The 24,733-nt window shown below is 39.2% G+C and overlaps 1 protein-coding gene across 1 annotated transcript in view; it reads left to right on the top strand.

Annotated features, from left to right (window-relative positions):
* INO80C (INO80 complex subunit C) overlaps positions 1 to 21,552 on the top strand; it is a 32,660-nt gene extending 11,108 nt beyond the window's left edge. Inside the window, exons 2-5 of the mRNA XM_027868764.1 lie at positions 7,748 to 7,858; positions 15,569 to 15,680; positions 16,977 to 17,044; positions 21,031 to 21,552. Of these exons, the coding sequence (XP_027724565.1) occupies positions 7,766 to 7,858; positions 15,569 to 15,680; positions 16,977 to 17,044; positions 21,031 to 21,162 (405 nt within the window). The 5' untranslated portion in view covers positions 7,748 to 7,765 and the 3' untranslated portion in view covers positions 21,163 to 21,552. The remainder of the gene's footprint in view (positions 1 to 7,747; positions 7,859 to 15,568; positions 15,681 to 16,976; positions 17,045 to 21,030) is intronic.
* The last annotated feature ends 3,181 nt before the right edge of the window (positions 21,553 to 24,733 follow it).

The following is a 24,733-nucleotide window of genomic DNA, read 5'->3' as shown; positions in this document are numbered from 1 at the left end:
AACTTTAAAAAAAAAAAGAATGTTAAAAATAGTTTTTACATGTAATTGGGGGGGAATAAAATACTAGAATAAATACAAACACAAAAAACCTACAAAAAAAGAAAAATAGTCATCAACATTTTTTTTGTTTTTTGTTTTTTCCCCCACTAAATAGTATTTTATTTTTCCAGTTACATGTAAAGATAATTTTCAACTTCATCAACATATTTTTAAAAACAAGTTTATAGATCTCAAGTTAAGAATCCCTGCGCTTGTGGAGCCCTTTTTGCCAAATCTAGTGACCTTTTCTAAGTACTCCTTTTCCTTGATATCTTAGCAGCTTTTGACTCTATGGGGTACCTTTTCCTTTTTCAAATTCTCCTCCCTTGCTTTTTGTGACACTGACATTTTCGACTTCATTTCCTCTGAAACTACTTTTTTCTCTCACCTTTGTTGACGTCTCCTTTCTTTCTGTCTTCTTGCTGTGGTTTTTCCCAAAAATTCAGAACCTGTGATTTTCTTTGTATTTCCTCCTATAGTGAACTAAGCTGGTTTTTACCACATAATTATCACCTCTATACTAATGATTCTCAAATACAGGTAACTATCTTTAGCCCTGATATTTTACTCAAATCCCAGTCTCATATCTCCAGTTGCTTATATGACCTCTTCCATCAACTTAAATTCAACATTTTAGCACATTATGACCACTCACTGCAGTGACCTTTCCCAAATTCACTATTTCTACCAGTGTACCACCATTCTCACAGAGAGTAGATTCAGAACCATAAATATCTTTGACTCTTCCTTCCTATTAATCCTCTACATCAGGGCTTCTTAGCCTTCTTTTGTGAGTCATGGACCCCTGTGACAATCCTAATAAAATTTTTAAATAATTGAAGGAAATGCTAAATTTCACTTAGAGGTTAATGAGAATAAAGATGCATTTTTCCCAGCCAGTTGAATGGATCCCCCTAAAATCTGTCTGTAGACCTCAGCTTAAGAACCCCTGCTTTAGATTCATTTAGCTAATAAAGGCTGACAATTCTTCCTTCTAAATAGTTCTCATATTTATCCCTTTTTTTTCATTCCCGCTGCCATCATCCTAGTCCAGGCCCTCATTACTCCACCTCTAGAGTTTTGCAGCAGCCTGCTAACTGGTCTCCCTGGCACTGTTCTCTCCCTTCAGTAGAGCCTAAATGTAATTGTCAGACTGATTTTAGAAAACCAGCTTGTGCTTCCTCTGCTCAGAAATCTCTAACTCCCTTTTGCATGTAGCACCTCGGTTTGACATCCAAAACTCTCCACTATCTAGCCCTATGCTATCTATTCAGCCTTTCCTCGATGTTTAACTTTTTTTTTCTTTCTTTCTAGAGTGATCATCTGGAAATAATAGTCAGTCGTAGGTTCTGCAGTTTGAGTCCTGAGGGCTGAAGCAGTCATAAAGTCAGGGATCTGTGTCAGTCATGATGAAACCAGGTAGTGAGACCAGGGCGGAGGTATGTAATTTGAATAATCCAAGGCAATTCACGGATTAGAGTCAGGAGCAGAAGGGAATTTTGCAATGTTTGGAAGTCTTTTGTGTAACCTAGCATCAAAGAAAGTTCAGCCCTTGCAGGACAGTGGCTCTAATAGTTGCATGAGGACTTAGGCTCTTTGTGGAGAAGCTCCCACCAATTTGGCCTTGCCCTGCTTTATTAGCTCCTGAGCTCAAGTGGCCTTTCTTGTGTCTGACAACTTCTCTCCACTGTCTGAGGGTCTATACTGCCCGATGGTTTAGTTCAGTTCAGAGGCTTGCTTCTAGGCTTTCTCCTCATCAGACCTATTTCACTCTGAGGTTTTGGGTAGGTGGCCTGAATCTAAACTTTTGCTTTTGTTGTAGTGGAAATAACACTGGATTTGAAAGGTAGGGGACCTGGATTCAAATCCCACCTTTGTCACCTAATACTCAGGTTACTTTAGGCAAGTCATTTAACTCCCTACACTTCCTTTTCCTCATCTGTGAGATTTCACCTAACAAGCATATGTTAAGAACTTAGTATAGTTTTTAGAACTTAGTGCTGTGTTAGATGCTTGGGTTATAAAGACAAAAGCAAAATCTTTTTGTCTCTTTCCTCGTGAACATTAGATTGATTATAAGCTCCTTGAGGGCAAAAGACTATCTTTTGCTTCCTTTGTATCCCCAGTGCTTAGCACAGTGCCTGGCACATAGTAGGAGCTTAATAAATGTTTATTGAATGAAAGAATCTTATATTCTACAGGTTGAGAGTTGGTCAATTCTCCCTTTCAACTCCTATTACACTTTTGGTCCCATGTTATGACTTAATTATGATTTTTGACTCATTGCCATGTAGCTCTTTCCTATTAATCTTATCTCGCTAACAAGACTATAACTGTCTGGAAGACAAAATCCATTGCAGGGGTCTAGCACCTTGTTGGGTATATGGAAGGTGCTCAAAAAATAGGTTGAATATTAACCTGGTCAGGGAACTTTCCTTTACTCATATCATAATGATTTACTTATCTTTCTTTGGTAATTTCTCCAGTTTCCAAATGAATTCCCCCTTGTCTATGACAGTAGGACTGCTAACTCTCCTGAATTTGCCAAAAGTTTCCTGGAATCATTGGTGAGGCCCCTGACTCACAGGCAGAGATATTTTCCTCCCAGGATACCAGACAGTGACCGCCCATCTAACCACCCCACTCTTTGGAGTGATTTCCTGGAGGGAGTGGTTTGGAGAGAATGCACGGTCACCTCCCTGGCTTACAGCAGAGGAGTGGTACCACCACCACCTAGCAGCAAAATGTTGTTAGCCTGCATGGCAATCTCAGTAGCTGCATTCATGAGCTACAAGAAGGAGACTCTCCTTTTCTCATAATTTCCAAAGCCTACTATTATTGTGTTAGTAATAGCAATAATAACAAAAATTATGAAAGTAGTAATAATACCTTACATTTGAATTTGGCTTTATGGCTTGCAAGTGTACCTACATTATATCATTTGATCCTCACCCCGTGCAGTAATGACGCCAGGTGCTATCCTCACTTCACTGGTGAGGAAAGTGAGTTTTGAGAGGTTAAGTGACTTCTGAAAGATTACAGAGAGTAAGTTTCAGAATGAACACTATGACAGTAGTCTTATGTCTCCTAGTTCAGTATTCTTTCCACTGTGCCCTGTGATGCCAAGAGGCAGCTAACTCAAGCCAAGCAGAGTAGCATTTGTGCCCTGTTGTGTGCAATCTTATTGCATTTCTTTGGTTTCTTCTTTCTGCTTTTGTGCACTGGGCCCCAGCTTCACCTTCCTTTAATCATGGAGTGAAAGCGTTCTCATGAGGTCTTTATTACTTGTTGGTGTGTGGCACTCTGAGAATGCACAGTCTAAGCTCCTTTCTGGAAGAATCTGTTAGATGGTGGCACCTCAGAGATAATTCTGGTTCTTGTGAAAGTTTCCAAGAACAAAGTACTTTTTGTACCATGTTTAGACCTTGCATTTGACAAGGCAGGCATAGGGAGGTGGTGGCAAAGAAGCTTATATTAAAACGTAATGGACATGGAAGATATAAGGAATTAGTGATAAGAGATAGTAACATATGGAAGACATACTATGAAGGTACACTCCACATGCCTCCAGCAGTATTGTACATCATAATAATATCTCACATTTATTGAGTACCTTAAAGTTTAAAAAGCACTTTAAATATATTTTCATTTGATCCTCACGACAATCCTGATAGGTGCTATTATTGTCCCCATTTTACAGATGAGGAAACTGAGAGGCTGAAAGAGGTTAAGTGACTTGTCCAGGTTCCCACAAATAGGAATTGTCTGAAGTGGTATTTGAATTCAGGTCTTTCTAATTACATGTCTAACCCTTGATCCACTCTACCATGCTGCCTGTTACATATAGAGACATGGAACTTCTCAGTCAGAAACCAACCTGGCCTAGTCTAGCATTCAGTTTTATCTCCAATAGCTACCCCTCATAATGTGGCTGACCTAGGCCCTCACCTACTGCCCACAGACCAATGGATCCCTTTCATTTCGGAACACAAGGACCTGAATGGGCAGGTTCTGAGGGGCATATACCAACTCACACAACTGGACAATGAGGCGTAATGTCCCAGAGTTGTGGGTCATGCTGTTTTTTGTTTATTCCTGCTATGGAGAAAATTAATATTTTTATTCAGCAACTACCTGCCCTGCTGATTCTTATGGGCTACTGCCTTTTAAGGGAGGGATGCTGGAAGCCCAATGTCGCCTGCATAACTGTAGCTGCTTCCCTTTCTTTGTCCCTTGCCAGTGTGTTTTCACTTTCCATTCTGGTGTATTTAATAGTTCCTTTCTCTACCCGTCCTTGTATGGATTCAATCAATCAACAGGCACAATAATAATAATACTAATAATATAATAACACCAGCAGCAACAACAGCTGTGTGGAGATTGTGGATGAGGTACCAAGAAGGAATACAAATACTCAGAGGATTGCAGGTCAGATAGTATATTGCACACAGGCATGAAGGAATGTGGCTCCCCATCCCTTTACTCCCATGGATAAGCAGTGGTAGTGGCATGGCGATAGAATGGTGATGCCCATCCCTGTTGAGAACACAGAGGTCTGGGTCTCTCCCTTATATCTGGTTGCTGTTGTTGGGCAGCTTCAGGAGAATCAAGTGGGAGGGCGACCTTAGGTGTAGTCAATCAGCCCATGGCCCAGACTGCAACCCCTCTGCCCTTTCCCTCAATCACAAGAACACTATGATTAGGATAATTTGATAAACATTGCATACATGGATTAGATGAAGTTTGCTAAACTGATTATGATCAGGCAAAAGCTGAATTCCTTATCTAAATGAAGCTGATGAAACCAGTTATGGACTATATGGGAACTTTCTAGTAGATAGGTAGGTCAATCAGGGATCAAACATGGAGTCCTTTCTGTCAGCTAGGCCCTAGAAATAGGCCAGTCCTTACACTATCATTTATACAGTGATTTAAGGTTTGCCAGACATTTTGTATAATCTTGATTAAGTATCAAGCCTAGTACCAAGAATAGACACAAAAGTGAGACAGTCCCAGCTCTCACAGATTTTATGTTCTTCTTACGAGGGTATGGATTTGATTTCCATCAAACATCTGAATATTTAGAGTTTTGTTTATCACTTTTCAAAGTTCCATGAATCTGTACTGGGGATTGAGATGGTTGTTAGCGGTACATAGCTGCAGTTCTGTTATTTGGGCTTCTGATCACATTGTAAAAACAGCTTTTGAATAGGCATCCCACTTTCAGATTAAAACAGCAAATTTGTTTTAAGGAGAACACTGTAGTTTGTTAGATCGTATATCATGTCTTTCATTCTAAGAGAAAAAAATACCTAATTGACAGAATGTTTACTTCGATATATCAAGGATGTGGTTCCATTGGTGTGGGTACTCCGTCCACTGAGGTAGCCCCATCCAGGCTAGCTGGGTAGGAAGCACTGTCATAGGAGCGAAGTGGGGAAGGGTGTCCTTCCCTGAAGACTCTCAGATAGTCCCTACTCCATTTGGTTGATGGGGTAGGAAGAGTGACTGTGGGTCTTCATACTGGTTGGATAAACTGGCAGTCACCCACTACAATCCTAGAGAGATAGCTCTTACCATATACCCTGTTACAGCATCCAGAAGTCCTCTGGGCCTTACCATTTCTTCTGCTGCTATGCCCTCCGGACCCCTGACACTAATCTGACTTGCTGGAATGCTTGAGGGACCCCTCAGCCTTGCCCTCTACCCTGCCATTGTACCCATAAGGCTTCTGGGCCTTTCTATCCATCCTGGAGTTGAGTACTTTTATTTGTGTTATCTCCCCCAATTAGATTTTGAGCTCTTTGAGATCAAGGTCTAGTTTTTTTTCTATTTATATAACCAGCTTAGTATAGTACTTAGCATGTAGTGTTTAATAAATGCTTTTTTGTTAATTCATTTTTTCAACCCATAGAAGGTCTCATAGAACTTTTGTGGATTAACAAAATGTCATTATCCTGAGGCCAACCTGATGGTTCAGAACTTTGTTAGACAGGTCCTAACATAAGGTACATCACTGGTTCCATATTGGAAACCTTTCCAGCCTAGAAGGAATCTGAGCATAGACTCTGGTGGCATGGCCCTTCAATTCAACCACCATTTAAGTATCCGTTACGTACCAGGTACTGGAGATACAAAGACAGAAATAAAAGCCCCACTTTCAAAGGGTTTATATTCTGTTGAGGGTAGTGGTGGTGAGATAACATATACATATATAATTAAATACCACATAGATATAAAATAATTTCTAGGGGTGGGGTGGTGGTAGAAGGCATACATGTGACATTATGGGCAGTTTTTTAAACAAAAGAATATAAGTTTCAGAGAACATGATGGAGATGTAAAGTGGAATAGAGGTGTGGAAAGAATGGGCCTGGCATAGATGGATAGGAGGAAGTGGTATCCAGGAAGGGACACGTCTACCTTAGCATTTAGAATGTAGATTTGATTTTTAATCTCTGAGCAAGTAGTAGAAGGGTGTGGAGTGTGTAATTAAGCAATCAGCAGGTATTTATTAAAGACTTCCTATATGCCAAGAAAAGCTCAGGTAGTTACTTCCTGGTCTTGCCTGATGGTCAAGGCAAGGATCAATGTAGTCCTGGTGCCTGGCTGGTTATAGATTGGTGAGTAATAATTGAGTTATTCACCATCCAATTACCAGCCTAATTAGCCCTACTCTTCACTATTGAGCATATAATTTATAACAGGGTGGTGGGTTTCAGAGAGTCTTTAGTCCTGGACTGACAGTCATTGTGGAAGGGCAAGAAATGAGTTCCTGGGTCACCTCTATCTCCACCCTTTCACACACACCCCACCCCCAGGGAGAAGACAAAATATTTTCGTTAAATCCATATTTGGATGAGATATTTCTGAGTATGCTTTTTCCGTGCCATAGTTAAAAAAATGTGAAAAACCTTTGGCTATCCATTGAATATCTGGTAATGTCCAAGAGTTCAAATCATCAGTCATGTTGCCTTCACTGCCAACAATGTCAGCAGGAAAAAGTCTTCCTCAGGGTTCCTAGGTTTGGGAATGTTACCTTAGGAATATTTTTTCCTGCATCCCAAGCATAGGTGCAGATTAAAAGATGCCTAAGCACTGAGGGCAGCTTGTTTACTAGCTGTTCTTAATATGCCCGGGTGACACCACTCAGTTGCCACAGCAACCAGCTGCTGCTCTAGGCTATTTCCTCAGCTGCCTCTTTCCCTTCTGCCTCAGCAAGGTCTAATTTGCATTTCCCAACCTCCTCTTCACCTCCCTGCCCCTAGCTCGACTTCATATGCTGTCAACTTTGAAAGAGGCTCATCTTTTTTCTTTTTAAGCTTAATAAGCATTTGGAATCATCAGGCATTGGTTTTTCCACAATACTCTCTGGCAGACACCATGATACTGTCGGAAAGTTATTGTCTCTAGAGTCAGAGGAGCTGGGTTCAAGTCTTCCCACTCATGTTTGCTATCAGTGTAGTCTTGAGGAAGTCACTTAACCTCCTTTTACTCACCTGTAAAATGATGGGGTTGGTCTGAATGGTTTCTGAGGTCCTTTCTAGCTCTGGACCTGTCATTCCTTCTGCCTTAGGACTACTCTGCCCAATACTACCGGGTTTTTCTGGCTCTCCCTTTCTCTTTTCTGTATTCAGTGAGTTAAATTTGGGGGCCTCACCTAAAAGACACTTACTACAAAGTGTAATTGTTATTACTCTGTTTCCAGGGTGTCAGCGTGGAGACAATGAGCGAAAGTAAGGTAGTGACCCCTGACTTTAGCACAGGACCTGTGGAAACCACCCCCAAGCCTTTGCCATTTAAGGATCCCAACTTTGTGGTAAGTGTTTGTTGTTTAATTTTTAGATACCTTAGAGATTCATTAAAATGGCTAAATAGAATGCTGATGTCCTTGAAGATTTTTATAGTAAACGCATATTGTATGTTTTAATGGTAGATAAGAAAAAGTATTTTCTATTTTACACATAATCCAAAGTTACTTCAATGGAAATTAAATGTTAATTTGGCAAGAAAATTGTGAATATCTTATGGAAAATTGTCACAGAAATACTTTCCATGCCAAAAATTAATATTTACTAGAGGATAATTTTAAGGAATTCTTCCTGTTTAGGTTTAAATCTGAAATGGTAATTCCTTAAATCATGTTAAAATTTTTTTGTTTTGTTTTTACATCACCAGAATTCTCTCAGTATACCTCTGCTTCCCACCCAGAGAAGCATCCTATATAGCTAACAAAATTTTAAGGAAAAAAAAGATGAAGAGAAAAAAATCAGCAAAACTGATCAATTTAGAAAAAGTCTGAAAATATATGTAATGTAGTACACTTGGGCACCTCTTCAAAGGAGTGGGGTGGGAAGGCATGCTACTTAATGGTATCTACAGTGTTACTGTTTTGTTAATCTTATGAGAATCCTTGGCCTATCAATCATGTGTTGAATGATTAATCAGTAAGCATTTATTGCCAGGCAATAGATGTAGGAGAGGAAAAAAAAACATCCCCTGCCTTTAAGGAGCTTATGTTCTAAATGAGGAGATAACATGTATAGCTATAAATAGGTGCCAAAAATATAGAAGGTAGTCTAGGAGAAGGGACTGGCCTCTGGGAGTGTCTTTATTTTTTCTATTAAAATAGAGGGTTTTCCAGGGATATCAAAGGAAGAATATACCTCAAATTTTATGGAATTTGAAATGCATATAAGGCCTTAAAATACAGCTAGAATGAGCTTGATGATACCTTAGACTTAGTGCACTACATATTCAAGCTTCATAACAACAAAAATGTTCTGCTAACTTGTATGGAAAGACTTGTTAAAAATAATAAATCATACTTTTTTCTTTTACATTAAGAAAATGTTTAGCACACAGCAGATTTGCGAATAATGACAGTAATTTGATTGGGCAGGGCAAGAGCTTTTGCCAGTGCCTGAGCAATGATGCTTTGTATTTATTCTTGTTTTTGTCCCTTCTCTTGTTACTGTCCTTGTGTGTAATATAACATATTCTTAATAACAATTGAAAGGTTTTGGAAAATATGTTGAGCTTTGGAGTTGTTGGGACATCAAAATTCTTATTCTGAGGGTGGAGCAGGATAAAGTGGGCAGGGTGGGGTCCTAGGCAATAGTCATGGTGAAGTGCCTAGTGAAGGCAGGAAATGGACTTTGGAGAGGCAGCCTCTGGTTATCTTAGGTAGGGGATCTTTGATAGTTCAGGGTGGAAAAACCAGAGGTGTCAGGTTTGGAGAGCTATCCTGATGGAAAGATGGGGGAGATAGAGAAGTGCCTAGTGTCTATTGAATCACAGGTAGGCTGGAACATTGTCATTTTAGAAACCCTCCTTTTCTTGATCACTCAGGGGTGGGGAATCTGCAGCTTTGAGGCCACATGTGGCCCTCTACATCCTCAAGTGTGGCCCTTTGACTGAATCCAAACTTCACAGAACAAATTCCCTTAATAAAAGGATTTGTTCTGTAAAACTTGTACTCAGTCAAAAGGCCGTATCCAAGGACCTAGAAGTCTAGAGTCTAGTCTTCAGTTTAGGCTGATACTTTATTAAGGGAATATATGTGTAAGTAAGGTGAATTTTAGTGTGTATAAGAAGGATTTTGTTATTTCTTTTTAGATAATAATTCCAGGATCCTAGATAATATTTCCCATGAATTATGGTTGAAAAGAACTTCTACCGCACAGTCGCAGTAGAGATATAGGGGTGACATCATGTATGTCTGTGCTGTGCTAGGTCATAATGATATTGCTGAAGTTAACCTGTGAGCTTAATGTTGGCAATTAATGTGCTTCTCTATAAATCAAGAGAGCACTCATCAGTAAGTGGGGAACCCATTTTGGGATTTGGGTAATGCATAGAGGAATGCATGTACCTGCCTTGATTGGCCCCCATCAAGGTTTGGGGGGAATCAATGTTTGCCTCAGCCGGCCCCCATGGAGGCTTAGGGGATCTTGAAGGAGTTATACTCCTGTTCTCACCTGCCTCTTCGAGAAGTGAGATTAGGGAATGCTGTAGGAGCTGGTGCTCCCATTATCACCAAACTCCTTTCGAGAAGACTAGACTAGCGTAAAGTAAGCTTATTTAACCCCTCTGAAGCTGTCTTCCTGTCTGACCGGATCAAAAATGAACCTGGGGTAGAGTAAACGTGTTAGTGTTAGGAGCTCTCTTGTGCTTTCCTGCCCAACAAATGGTGTCACCTGTGTCTTTACCTGTGAAACAAAACCCTATGTAAATCCTGTGTTATTTTCATCATTTTGCCTCACAGTTGCTTCACAATGGCATTCTGTCACTTTGCATCCTCGGTCTGTCTGATGGACCCTGGTCTCCATTTCGGCTAGTTCCTGTAACTTCCATCTGGAAGCCTTATCCCCACCTCGCCTTGTCTCACCCTTCTGTATTCGTTGCTCATCTGTTTCATATTTATGCCCCTCTAAAAGCTTTTCCAAAATATCGTTTGGATCAAAGAAGTAGCAAGGTGTAGTTGAAAGAGCAGTGTATGTGAAGTCAGAAGACTAGGGTTTCAATCTTGGCTCTGTTTTTTATGCCTGTGTAACTCTGGAGAAGTCACCAGCAATTTCAGTTCTTCTGAGACTGATTTCCCAGTAGAATGTAAGCTCTGTGAGGGTAGAAACTGTATCATTTTTGTTTTTATATCTCTAGTGCAAGGCACAGTGCCTACTGGTGCTTAATGAATATTTGTTGTTAGATTGATTCTTTGCTTTGCAGGTCTGTAACATTGTGAGGAGATTGTCAGTGTTTAAAAATATATGCTTTTGTAGCAGGGAGCCATTTGGGATCATTGAAAGAGTTTTGCAGGTTCCCAAATTCAATCCAGCTCACTTTTCAACTGCTTTTCAAATCTAGTCTCAGCTTATTGTCCATGTGCCATGTTTGTCCGTGATATATGTGTACTATTGGACCAACCGAACGTGCTGTCTGTCCACCCACATGCTATAAATTGGGTGACATGGAGGAAAAGTAGGACCTTTTTGTTAAATATATTGACAGAAACTTGAGAATGTACTATACAGGGTTTTTTGTTTAATAGAATTCTATATATCCTCATCACTAAAGCAGCGTGGGCTGGTTCATTTTTATAGCACTGAAGGTTACAGTGATATTCCTTGAAACAGGGTATTACCTGTAGCTAGAAATCACGTACATAGCAATCCCTTTGTCAGCCTTGAAGATGGAAGTTCTGCATTAGCTCAGTTGGTTAGTTCACGAGGCTGGTGACACTGATGTTCATTTCCCATGTGTGGCAGTTGGCTTGGCTCTGTTCCATTGCCTGAGACTACAGCTGCAGTCAGGAATCTATGCTTTTGGTCAAAACAGGGACCAGGCGAGAGACTGTTAATTAGGATCCATACAAATTCGTTCCCACTAGTGGAAGAATAACTTTAAATATCTACACATTGCATTGATCAGGTCAGGTGCTGCATCCTTGTATGTGAACAGAGCCTTCCCATTAAGTGAGAGTTTTGGTAAAACCATCAAGCTCCGAGGACACCAACAACAACAAATTGTGAAGGGTCTACTGTGTGCGGAGCATCGTGATGGGCACTGGAAGGCTCCCCATTGGACCTGACCATTGTCAGTGTTTCAATTCCCGACGACGTGTACCTTGTTCTGGGAGCAGCACAAACCTGTCGATGCCTCTCTGTCTACAGCAAGAACTTTTAAAGCTAGGGAATGGGTAGACAGCCTCTGTTCTGGGATCACTAATTACAGATTGGTTCAGCTGTTGTTGGTGACCCATCTACCTCTACTAGACCCCAAGAGGCCATTCCCAGCTTCTCAGCCTAGGCACTTGCTTTCCCCTTATTTCCTTATACTTAACTTGAACCCTGCACTCAGACCTCTGCCTGTATAATCAAATTCTGCTTCTTCCTATCCATACTGTTTAATCAGGAACTGTGAATGCTGACCTGACCCATCTACTTAACCTCTGTATCTAGCCTGTTTGACCTCAGCTTGATCTTCAGGATTGTTGGTACCTCTGTGCCCTCTCCATACCAGCTTTTGCCTTGACTTGGCCCCTTTTCCCTGGATGCTTCACCATCTACCCTGCTGTGTATGATTGGTTAAGCCTATCTTGTTTTGGCCCCCTTTGGCCTGCTCTGTCTCTCGTGCTCTTAGTCTAGATCTGACAGAAACCGTGACAGAGAATTTATTTTGTCATCCAAACTTTTTTCTAAGCAGTTGCTAATTGTTGCGCTATTTGTGTTGACTTTTTGTTGTGAGCACATAACTGATTTTAGCTTATAGGACTTAAAGGTCATAGGAATATCCACTTCAGGTTTATTATTTATCCTTTCCTAAGAAAAGGGTTTTGCTCTATGTGGCTAAGCTAGTGAATTTTTGAAGTCAAACGGAAGCTTCTCTTTTCTGTGCCTGGAAAAGTAGAAGATTTAGGATAGTGGTGGCTAGAGAAAATGGATGATCTTTTACAAATCCTAGTGAGGGCTGGGTTGAAGAAAGAAAATATGTGCAGTTGAAAAATGTGTGTCAAAAAGCTGTGCCTCTTAGTCATTCCTAAATTAGGAAGAATATTACCCATGTCGGTGAGTGTTTCATTTATTTTATGGTTTGGAGAGTCCATGTTAAAAAAGAAAAAAAATGATCTATACTGCTTGGGCACATCTTTGTCTGCAATTATAGTGCAATAAAAACCCTGTTATCCAGCCAACTAACTGACAAAGAGAAAAGCTGAAGAGACTGACATCTCGGATACCCTCTCCAGGAGGAATCGTCACTCAGGCAACCAAGAGATGCTGCTCCTCTCCAGAATGGGGAGAGGAAGACTGCAGTGGAGGGCAGCAGGGGGCCCAGGAAAAGCCAGTCACTGCAACAGAGGAGCAAGACAGGAAATGTGGAGGAAGAGCAGAGAAGGATAAGAAACAGTAGAAATGCTAAGTTTCAGAGCAACGCTAGAAAATGAGTGAATTAGAGCGAAGTCAGGTTGTGAGCCATAAGCCTTTCCCCTATAGTGACATTTCAAGTGAGCTCGAAGAGGATCTCATAATAGAAATTATCATATAAGTTTGAATGAAATGCATGTTAAATCATGGCCTTTGGAACAAATCAACTACAAGTCTCAGTTAACCATAATTTTAAATGACCATACCTTGTTTTCCCAGTATGTGAGATAACAAGGTTCTATATCAGTTAGTAGAGAATTTTGGATGAAGATCCTCATTCATTATCACTGCCTTGGCTTTCTTGAAAGAGTAAGTTAGAAAAATAATTCTTTTTTAAAATGAGTTTTAAAAAAACATTTGTTGCTTGTATTTTGTTATGACTCAATAGACACTTTCTTTTTTTTGATTAATTAATTAATTTTTAGTTTTCAACAATCACTTCCATAAGCTTTTGAATTTTAAATTTTCTCCCCCTCCCTTCCCACCTCCCTCTCCAAGATGGTGTACAATCTGATATAGGCTCTACATATACATTCCTATTAAACATGTTTTCACGTTAGTCATATTGTAAAGAAGAATTAGAACCAATGGGAGGAAGCACAAGAAAGAAGAAACAAAACAAAACAGAAGAAAAAAGAAGAGCAAATAGTATGCTTCGATCTGCATTCAGACTGCACAGTTCTTTCTCTGGATGTGGATGGCATTTTCCCTAATGAGACCTATGGAGATGTCTTAGATCCTTACATTGCTGAGAAGGGCTAAGTCTATCAGAGTTAGTCGTCGCATAACGTGGCTGTAACTCTGTACGTCGTTCTCCTAGTTCTGCTCACTTCGCTCAGCATCAGTCCATACATGTCTTTCCAGTTTTTTCTGAAATCTGCCTGCTCATCATTTCTTATAGCACAACAATATTCCATTACGTTCATATACCACAACTTGTTCAGCCATTTGCCAATTGATGGGCGTCTCTTCAATTTCCAAGTGTTAAAGGAAACCCAGAATTCTGAGAGGAGAAGGGGAGGAAAGAAAGCATTCCAGATATGGGGAACAACTAGTGCAGAGGCACAGAGATGGCAGATGGGTGAGTAGTGTGTGTGAGGAGCAGCAAATAAGTCAGGATGGCTGAACCAAAAAGTGCGTGGAGGGGGCGAGGTGTCAGAAGACCAGAAATGGAGGAAGGAACCAGGTTGTGGAGAATTTAAAATACCAAATAGAGTTTGTACTTGATCCTAGAGTAAGAGGGAGTCTTTATTTATTTATTTATTTATTGAGTAGGGGAATGACATACACGTGCCTGCACTTGAGGAAAATCACTTTGGGAGCTGAGGGGAGGATTGACTGAAGTCGAGTGTTTGTAGGAAACAGAGGAGGAGCCAGCGGAAAGAGTCTGGAGATTAATGAGGGGGAGTTAAGGAGAGTAGGGGCACTCTGTTGGAGAAGACTGGAAGAGCTGAGATCCAGCCTATGTGAAGAGGAACTGGTCTTACAAAAAAGGACCATGTTTTCATCTGGAGACCAGAGTAAAGGAGGAAATAGTGGGGGATGAAGGCAAAGGGTGATGAGGGGAGGAGGAGGGAAGAGGAAGCTCTTGGAGAACACTCCATTTTCTTCAAAATATATGAGGTGGGGGCTTCAGCAGAAAGGTCTGGGTGATGGAGAAGCTGTGGGAAGCTTAAGGAAAGAAGAGAAGTTTGGAAACAGCTGTTATGGTAATCAGGATAGAGAATCGATTAGAGAGGAGTAAATTATTGCCTCAGCTAATTGTTGGGCACATATTTTGTTTCCAACTTTTTGTTATTACAAAGAAGTTTTGTATGAGTTTTTACAAGTAGCATGAAATAATTGCTAACCAATGAAGTGAGGTTTCCTGGAACCCCTGGCTCCATTTACTTTTAGTCTTTATTCTACTAAAAGTCCACTAATAAGAATTGTCAAGCCATTGAGATTATGGCTCATTAAATAGAAATATTTTTCTTCCTGTGATTCTTGGGGGATATAAGAAATGAATCCATAACAATCATATTTGATCATTCATTATTGGATTTATTGTTGGTACCAGATTGTCATCACTGGCAAGTTTTGAAAATGCAAAACAACCTTTTTTTTTTTTTGCCAGTATTGTGTTCAGTTACTCCTTATCTTGTTTTTTGTCTAATTCACAAAAGAAGTGATATTTTGCAGGCTCATGTGTGTTTTTCAGCATGTCTAATAATTTGCAAGTGAGATACTTATACCCAAAGAGTTTACTTGCTTTTTTAGCTCCAATTCTGTGGTAAATGATTTTAATGTGATGGGAAATTCCTGTGGTGTGGAATTAAGCAGTGTTGGACTAAACATTGTTTTCTTGTCTTTCTGTTTGCTGTGAAAAGTGCACTTTTATTTCCTCAGAATCTCCAGCAAACTAGTTTTGACAGTCTAAAAGTTTAGTTTTTTTCTTGCAACTAGGATTAAAGCGTACAACGCACTGTTTCTTAAATTAACCTGGGTAACAACTGATGGTTGACAGGATGAGGAATGCCTCCTGATGTCTGTTCAGTTTGAAGAGAGATCAGTGAAGATGGCACTTTGAGAATGTGACGTTTCTGACACCACGTTTGTCATTCCAGCACTCGGGCATTGGGGGAGCAGCGGCAGGCAAGAAGAACAGGACCTGGAAGAACCTAAAACAGATTCTTGCTTCGGAAAGGGCGTTGCCATGGCAACTCAACGATCCTAGCTGTATGTGGTTTAGATGCTTTGCATGTGTTTATAAATAATATGCCCATAAGTAACTGTCTTAAAACAAACCTAAATTTTTTGTGTGTGTCAGCACCATCATTGATAAACACATTCCAATTTTAAAACAGTGCAACTGGCAAACTTCTATCTCTTTAGTATTTTATAGTAGTGGCCTATAAAGAGGATGTGTATCTTCACATGGAGCTACAATGTATATAAAGTGTTTGGTAAAACTTTGTGTCAGCTAAACATATGCCTACATTTGTACATAGTTGTTTTTGGTCCCCAAATAACTGATTACAAAGATATTTCGCTACCTGCTCTTTATGTAGTGGCTAGTGAGTTCTCTGTCACTAGAAGTCTTTAAGTGGAAGAAGGCTGCCTTGTTGGGGGTTAAAATAGATTAACTTCCAAGGTTGCTTTTGACTTTGTGGTTCTGTTTTTTTGTTTTGTTTTTTTTTTGGTCAGACTTAACATTTCATTACAGCCTAAGCTAGTATGTGCTGACATAATGTGGCTCCATATTACATGAGCTTATTTTGAAAATATGTTTTGCTCTTCTATTTTGTTCTAAAATAGAGTAGAACCCTACTTTAATGGATATTTTGGAGTGTAGATTGACTCCCACCTTGGAGAATAACTATGTTATGTCAGGCATAGACTCCATGTAGTGGATTTGTCCTGGAGACATGACTTAAGCCGTATTATGTTTAAGTCTAAGTAACAAGATGTGTTATGAGACTCTCTTCTACCACTTTTGGAAATACAGTATAAACAATAAACTTATATTATGCTTTACTCTATCTCTGGCTCTCTGCTAGGGCATTTCTTCCGACAAAACTAAGTTGAAGCTGCCTATAAGACACAGGTAGCCGAATGAAAATTAAAACATCCAGTCATTGAATTTGTAGTGCTGTCAAACATTCTGATGTTTTAAAACGTCTTAAAGACAGATAGATTCTTTCATTTTTTTAAAAAAATCTTACTTTGAGCTTGTAGTTTAGCTAGAGAGAATGGGAGAAGAGATTAGAGTAGCAGATCTTTCTCATCTCCTGATTATAGTAGTTTTGTAGGAATATGGGAGTGTAATGTGCAAGAGCAGAACCAGTCTTGGATGTAGCCCTTAGTGAATCAGTGCATAATAACTGGAGAAATTTCATGGCTCTCCTAGTTCATATGCTTCCTTCACATTTTCTTAGTCCCTTGAGAGTCCTATGAGTATGTAATAACTTAACTAAATTTTATGAGTCTGGTTAATTATTTGAAAAGTGCTTATGTCTTTTTTTCTCCTTTTAGACTTCAGTATAGATGCTCCTCCTTCCTTTAAACCAGCCAGGAAGTATTCGGATATTTCAGGACTTGTTGTAAGTATTAATTGATGGGAATATCTAAAATTGGAAAAACTTCCTCATAAGTATCTGCTTAGACAGTCCATCTTTCATATGTGAAAATGATATTGTTGACTTTGCCAAGAGGACATTTCCTTTGAGTAGTTTTTCTGGGAGTGATGTTCTGCTCCAGTGCCTTACCACGGGGTAGGGGCGAGGCTCAGCTTTTGAAGACTATCTCGTAGAAGCAGCTCTGGAAAGGCTTTGTGTCTAGCCTTCGTGATGAGGACCAGCCAAGCTAAATTTAGAGAGCCTGGTCACCAAGAAGACTGACTACTAACTAGGTGATGAATTTTTTCTCAGCCATATCAATTCATGAAACAGTCTACTCAGGCATAGGTGACTTCTTGCATCTTTGGAGGGGTATAGTCACATAATTGACCTCACAGATTCTCAAAATGTTAAAAGATGGATGGAAAACTGAACCATTCACACCTAAGGCTTTTTTTCACATGTTTATAAGGTTGCCCTAATCATGAAAGGCAGCCCATTGGAATGCAAACAGCATTGCTCTAAGAGACAGGAAACCTGTTGTTAGTACCCTCTTCACTTCACTTACCGACCAGCTGTGAACCCTTGGACAAGTCATTGTGATGAACTGGGGCAGGGCAGTGGAGTGAATGGAGCATAGGACTTGCAGTCAGAAGACCAGGGTTTGAAACCTACCTCAGACACTTTGTAGCCAGGAGACTGTGAAAAAGGCACTTAAACTTCTCTGAGCTTCAGTTTCCTCTTCCATAAAACGAAGGGGATGAACCAAATGACCAGGCTTTAAATCTATCATCCTTTGAGATCTGGGCACTTGTCCCAGCCCTTTCACTGATTTTCTATGTGACTTTGCACAAGTCAGTTAAGGTCTTTGGGTCTCCATTGCTTCAGCTGTAAAACGGAAATAAGAATAACTTACCCACATGAAGACAAAGACCTGAGCCAGATCATCTTTTAAGGTGCTTTTCAGTTCTAAGATTTATGATTCTATGAGATGTTATCCAGAGGGGTAAATATTTGTAGAGAGAGTAGTCACGCCAAAGATCATCAGACTTTCAGCAAGATAGCTTCCATTTGCCTTTCGTTTTATTGATATATTTTATTTGACACAGGATATAATCTCAGCAACCATGCAGATACCCCACAAATTATATTACCTAAAAATAATTAAGTTTGAAAGCGTGAATTAAAACTTTTTTTTTTCAATCAGTAAGTATTTCTTAAGTACTTGCCATGTGCCAGGCACTGTGCTAAGTGCTTAGATTACAAAGAAAAAAAAGACAACAAACTAATGCCTGTCCTCAAGAAACTTACATTCTAATGGGAAAGAGAATGGGTACATAAATAAATCTATACCAGATACATAGAGAGTAGATGGAAGAGAACCGTAGGGGAGAAGTCCCTTGTAGCTATGGGGACCAAGGAACCTTAGGAAAATCACTTAACCTTGCTGGCTTCAGTTTCTTCATCTGCAGGAGTACCTTTCATGTTTGTCTTTAGAAAATTACTGTTTGTTAAGAGAAAGAAATTGTGCTTTAAATTTAGTAATTTAGTAACAGTGTTGTCTTGTTTTTTTACCTAACTTTTGTAAAACTGTATATCTTGATCATTGCTATACATTTAGTGACTTTTTAAATCATTTTCTTAATAGGAAAACAAGTGCATTATTGCATTGGCATTGCTCATTCGGGGCATTATCTGGCTTGTATTAAGATAATATTAAATCTTTTTTTTAAAATCAGCATTTCAGTTATGTAGAAGATGAAATGTAGGGGAAAGAACTGGACCGATTATTTTCGAAATGCATGCATGTTACTGTTGAAGTTTTTAAAAAGCCGTTACCCTTTGAATGTTTGTGGTTTAGATATTTAAGTTGTCTGATAGGAGATAGCATATAATATGTGGTGAGAAAAACACTGGTCTGGGAGGCAGGAGATCCAGGTTTGAATCCTCTGTCTGCCACCAGTGACCTCAGGCAAGTCACATAATCTTTCTGGGCTGTGATGTTCTCATCTGTAAAAGGAAGAGATTAGATTAGATTATTTGTCAGGCTGCTTTCCAGATCTTTTTGAAATTTGGCTTTTTAACCCTTTACTATTATCAAAGAAAACGAAGTAATCCAATTTGTTGTGTAGATAAAAATTATTCATATTCTTTAAATTTTATGTCTCGCATCAAAATATAGGAGTTCTGTTTCCATAGGAACTGACCAAAATATATACATAAGATTCATATGTGATAATACATCTCTGTGGCACTGATTTTTCTTATAAAAATCTTTGTTAGCACTTTAGAGCTAATTCCTTATTATTGCTGTTATTCTTATTATAGTTGCCCCTAGGAAGCAGAGCACTTCACAAAAATGTCTTAAGTATTTTAAAGTGACAAGTTGTGAAGTCTGGGTCAGGGCTTTTAGGACTCCGGTTGAGCAGACTCAGAAGGGAGTTCCTCTTTTAGGCTAAACCCTAACCCTAGGTTATCCTAATGAAATGGTGGCTGAAATCTTTCTCATTAACATTTAAGCTAAGGGTCTATATTCATTTCAACAAGTGTTTATTACTAAGCGCTTTGGGGAATTAGAAAGAGAAAGACACAATTCCTGTCTTCATGAAACTTATAGTCTGGTAGGGGAGATAGTATGAATGCCAATCATTATGCTACGAGATATGATGTGAAAATGCTTTGTGAAATGGATGAAATGCTCTGTTAATTCAAACAAGGCCAGGGAATGTAGAAAACAATAAAAGAAGTGACAATTAAACTGTACCGTGACATGTGGACAGAAATTAGGCAGGTGGAGTTGTCCAATATTCCAGTGAATAGTGTCTTACTAATTCAACTCTTTTACCGGCAGCCTTTGTCATAATTATTAATGGTCATATAACTGTCCAAACCTGATATGATATCACAAGTGAAACAGTAGTATGTCTGGAGCCAAGAGTTAGGAACCACATGCATGTAAAATAGAATTGTCAGATACAAAAGTCTGTGTCCACGTCTTGGGTCCTATATTTTGGGGAAAATAAATTCTAATTAGCTAGTGAATTAGCTAGTGAAGCTATAACATACCAACTAGTTACCTTCAGTAGGGAGTAGCTAATATTTCTCCAGTTAAGCTCTGCTTAATATCAGTTTCATTAAAGGATATTAGAGAATGGTGAAAGAAACCTGGACCCAACAAAACCTTAAACCAACATTTTTTCATACGAAGCATTCATAGAGCAGTTTGTATTTGGCAAAACAATGTAAGTTTGGTATTTTTCACTGTTGCCCCATTTTTCAGATAGGGTATAGTTGACACAAAGAAGCCAAGTAATTTAAGCAGTGTGAGGGACATTCTTGGGGCAGAAGAATAGACTTTTTATTGATTGAAAATCATGTGTCCTTAATGGTTTCAACTCGATTATTCCTTTGTCAGCTAAATTACTCTTATCCTATATTCATGCACAGATAATCTACATTGGAGTAGATATTCCATGCATGGGGAATTGGAAGTTAACAAACTAAATTTTAAAACCTTTTATATTTTTTTTTTCCTAAAGTGAGTTCTGAATGACATGCTTTTTCTTGAGATCTTCAGGAGAAGCTCCCTGTGAGCTAGATGGGAAATGGGTATTATCTCTGTCTTGCAGATAGTGAAGCAAAAGCAGAAGGAGGGAAGGGACGTGATGTATATGGATGGGCAATAAAGATTTTAGTCATAATGGTTTCTTATTCTGTTAATGGGAAGCACTGCTGGAAGCCTGTTTGTAGTTTCTTCCTTGTGAGGCCCTAAATGATTAACTAGACTTGGGTGGATTAATGAATTTTTACCTAAGCGAGCAATTTAGTTCTTTCTCAGTGGCAACATAAAACATTCACGTACATACATTCAACTTTTAAAATAATTTATATTTTAAAGATAATTTGCACTTTTAACTTTTTAATATAGATATTTCTGTGATTTATATTCATCATTAATGTTTCTCTTCCAGGCAAACTATACAGATCCACAGAGCAAGTTAAGATTCAGCACGATTGAAGAATTTGCTTACATTCGGATGCTCCCTTCAGATGTTGTTACAGGCTACCTGGCCTTGAGAAAGGCCACAAGCATAGTTCCCTAAGACGGGTGAAATTTCTGAGAGGAAGCATGGAACTTTTTCAAAGGCAGACTTTGGACTCAAGATTTTGTTTGCAGGAAACATTCATATTGTTGTCAATCTGAAAATGCCAGTATTGTGCCTTGGAAAGAATGTTTGGTTTTTAATATAATTTAAGATTTTTCTTTATTTGCTTTTTTAGAAGTTTGACATTTTCAGCTAAATTAAATACTAGCACATTTTGGGATTGCCCCAAGTATTTGACAAGGAAAATGTAATAAAACATCACTTTTTATTTATTTCAGTAGTTGGTTCAGCCCAAGCATTTCTTTGAATTCTTGCCCCCCAATACATGCTAGCTTTCTTATATAACATCATAACATTCTCTATATAATTAAAAATAAGTATTATTAATGCCTTTTGTTTTATAGCAGTCATTTTTGTATATTATCTTACTTGCCTCCTTCCCCCAATTGAAACCTTTATTTTAATGAAGAAAACCTGGTAAGCAAACGCAGTGGACACACAATGACCACAGCTGACAACGTATCAGATATTCTGCCTTCACAGGCTCCCACCTCCACCAGGATGGGGAAGACGTGTTTCCTCATCTATTCTCCTGAGATATTACTGGTTTACACTTGTTCAGAGCCTGGCTTCCGTTTAGTGATCTCTTCATTCCCATTGTTTTAGTCATTGCATTTTATATAATTTTTAAATGGGGCATGTAGGAACCAAAAGGTTCCTGGGACTGAATACGTTCTCAGTATTTTCTCTTGAGAACACTGTCTTCTAGTTTCTCTACTTTGATGGGAATGTAGAAAATTTTGAGATGGTCTGGAACAGAGATGTCAAGCATGCAGCCTGCCAGCCACTGCCCGTAACACCCCCAAGTGCAGCCTGAACCAGATTAAAATGTAATTGAGAAATATTTAGCAAAGTAAATGAGAATTAATAAAATGTAGATAACATTATGTTTTAAAACCTAAGTCCATAGGCAGCCTGCAGTGAATCTTCTATACAGATCTGGACCATTTTCATTTGAGTTGGAGACCACTGGTCTAGGGTAGAACCTTAAAGATGATTAAAGAACTAAAAGCTAGGAACAAAAGAAATGTCCAAAGCAGAAATTTAGCAGGGATCTGAGGTCTGTGAACTTCATTTTTAACTTTTTAAATATTTCAATATAATAGGTTTCCTTTGTAATCCTGTGTATTTTATGCGTTTTCACGTATTCTGGGAAGAGGTCCATAGGTGTCACCTTCCAAAAGGGTCTTCCAAAAGGGACCATGACACAAAAAAAAGGTTACAAACCCCTGGCCTAAAGGGATTAGGACTGTTTTGCCTGGAAAATAGAGAAGTTTGGTCTTTAGACCTTTGGTCTGTTTTCTCTCTAAGGCTCTCACTTTTAGAGGATTCATCTGTTGTCATGGCTTCTGCTTGCACTTCTTTGCTCACGCCTAGTTGCCAAACTGGTCAGATGAACCTAATCATTCTTTGAAATTGAGATGGGATAAGGTCTACCTCCAGTGGAGTGCTGAAGCTTTAGGGTGGGTTTGGGGCTCATACCCAGGATGCTACACTATGGTGACCCACCATGAGAGTCCAAAAGAAGGAGCCTCAGTTTCCCTTCAGAAGCAAGAAATAGATACATTTCTTGAGATTTTTTAAGGAAGAAGAATGTAAAAATTGTAGCTATTGGGATAACTTCTCCTTATCTTTCTGCAGTTAGGGGCCTGAGGCATATCCCCATTTTTTTCTTCTGTTCCTACTCTCTTATAGCTGCACATTCAAGCTTATACTGTTTCTCTGCTACTGGAACATTCTCTTAGATTCAATTCACAGGATTTGAGAGTTGAATGGGACTCAGCGTCCACAAATCCTATGTGAAAAGAAGACTGTCCACGAAAATATGTCCAGCAAGTCTTTCTTCAGTCCCTGCTTGAAGATTGCCAAGGAGAAGACCCGCCACCTCTTGAGACAACCCATTTCACTTTTGTACCCCTTGAATTGTGAGGAGGTTTTCCCAGATGTCATACCCTAAACATTCCTCTCTATCTTTATGCCCATTACTCCTGGTTCTGCTCTCTGAGGCCTAAAAGAAAAAGTCTAATGCCTTTTCCACATGAAAGCCCTCCAGATACTTAAAGACAGCTGTCATGCCCCAGATCCATTTTTTTCTTCAGCCTAAACATGCCCAGATTTTTCAGCCTGTTCTCATATATCATGGACTCAAGGCCTTTCCCCATCCTGGTTGCCTTCCTCTAGACACTCTCCCATTTGTCAGCGTCTTGAACCATGGTACCTAGAACTGACCATAGTACTTCATATGAAGTTTGATGAAGACAGGGTTCAGCAGGGCTATCACCTCCCTGTTCCTGGAAGCAGTGCCCCTCAATGCAGCCCAGGATCACATTAGCATTTTTGATTGCCATTTCACATTGCTTACTCACATTGAACTTGCAATCTATTAAAACTCTCAGATCTCTTCTAGAACAACTATCTATCCATGCCTCCTTCATCTTATGAAGTTGATTTTTTTATATACAAGTACAAAACTTTCCATTTATCCCTATTGAATTTTACCTTATTATATTCATCCCAATGCTCTAGACTGTTGAGATCCTTTTGGATCCTGACTTTGTCATCCAGGGTGTTACTTACCCCTCCCAGTTTTGGGTCATCTGCACATTCGATGGACATAGCATCCGTACTTTAGTTATCTAAGTCATTATTTAAAATGTCAGAGGAAGCCACGCACAAATCCCTTGGGTGCCCCGTTGCTGACCACCTGCCATATTGTCATCGAACTATTAACGACTACTCTGTGTTTCATGCAACCAGTTCTGAATCCATCTGATTATGTGATCATCTAGTCTAGATCAGATCTCTTCCATTTTCCCCACCAGAATATTATGAGATACTTTATGAAAAGCTTCACTAAAATCTAAGTAAACTATATTCCTGGAATTTTCCTCACTTGTTTAGTAATTGTCAAAAAAAAAAAATGGAAATGAGGCTAATTTGTCATGACCTGTACTTGAAGCTATGCCAACATTTTGTAATTTCCACTTCTTTTCTGGAAGATTGCCAGTCATCTCTTTAATGATCTCTCCCAGGATTTAATGAGGAACCCAAGTCGAGCTCAACCCAAGTCAGTTTGTAGACTATTCTCTTTCCTTTTTTTTTCAATTCATAAATTGAGACATTATTTGCCCTCCTCCAATCTTGTAGTGCCTCATCCATTTTCCATGACCTTTCAGATATAACTGACAGTAGTGATATCTTATTGCTGTATCTGCCAATTCCTTCCAGGACCCACGAGCCACGTGACTTGAATTCACCAAGGGCACCTAGATACTTATCTTGAGTATCAACCACTATTAGTCATTTCCCTCCTATCATTTCCATCCAATGTAAAGAGAAAACTGAGAATTGAGGAGCTCTCTTCTCTTTATTGTTGATGACTGCCCAATCCATCCCAAGCCAAGGTCCTGTCACATCTTTGATCTTTTTCTCCCAATACTATAAACAACAAGAACTCTTTTTGTAGTCCTTATGCCCAAAGGACATAGTTTGAAATCTGTTTAGCTCT

Source organism: Vombatus ursinus, unplaced genomic scaffold, assembly GCF_900497805.2.
Source record: "Vombatus ursinus unplaced genomic scaffold, bare-nosed wombat genome assembly UNPS02014791.1, whole genome shotgun sequence".
NCBI classification, from domain to species: Eukaryota; Metazoa; Chordata; class Mammalia; order Diprotodontia; family Vombatidae; genus Vombatus; species Vombatus ursinus.
The sequence above is the reverse complement of the archived record's forward strand: the minus strand, read 5'-3'. Positions and strand labels throughout refer to the sequence as shown.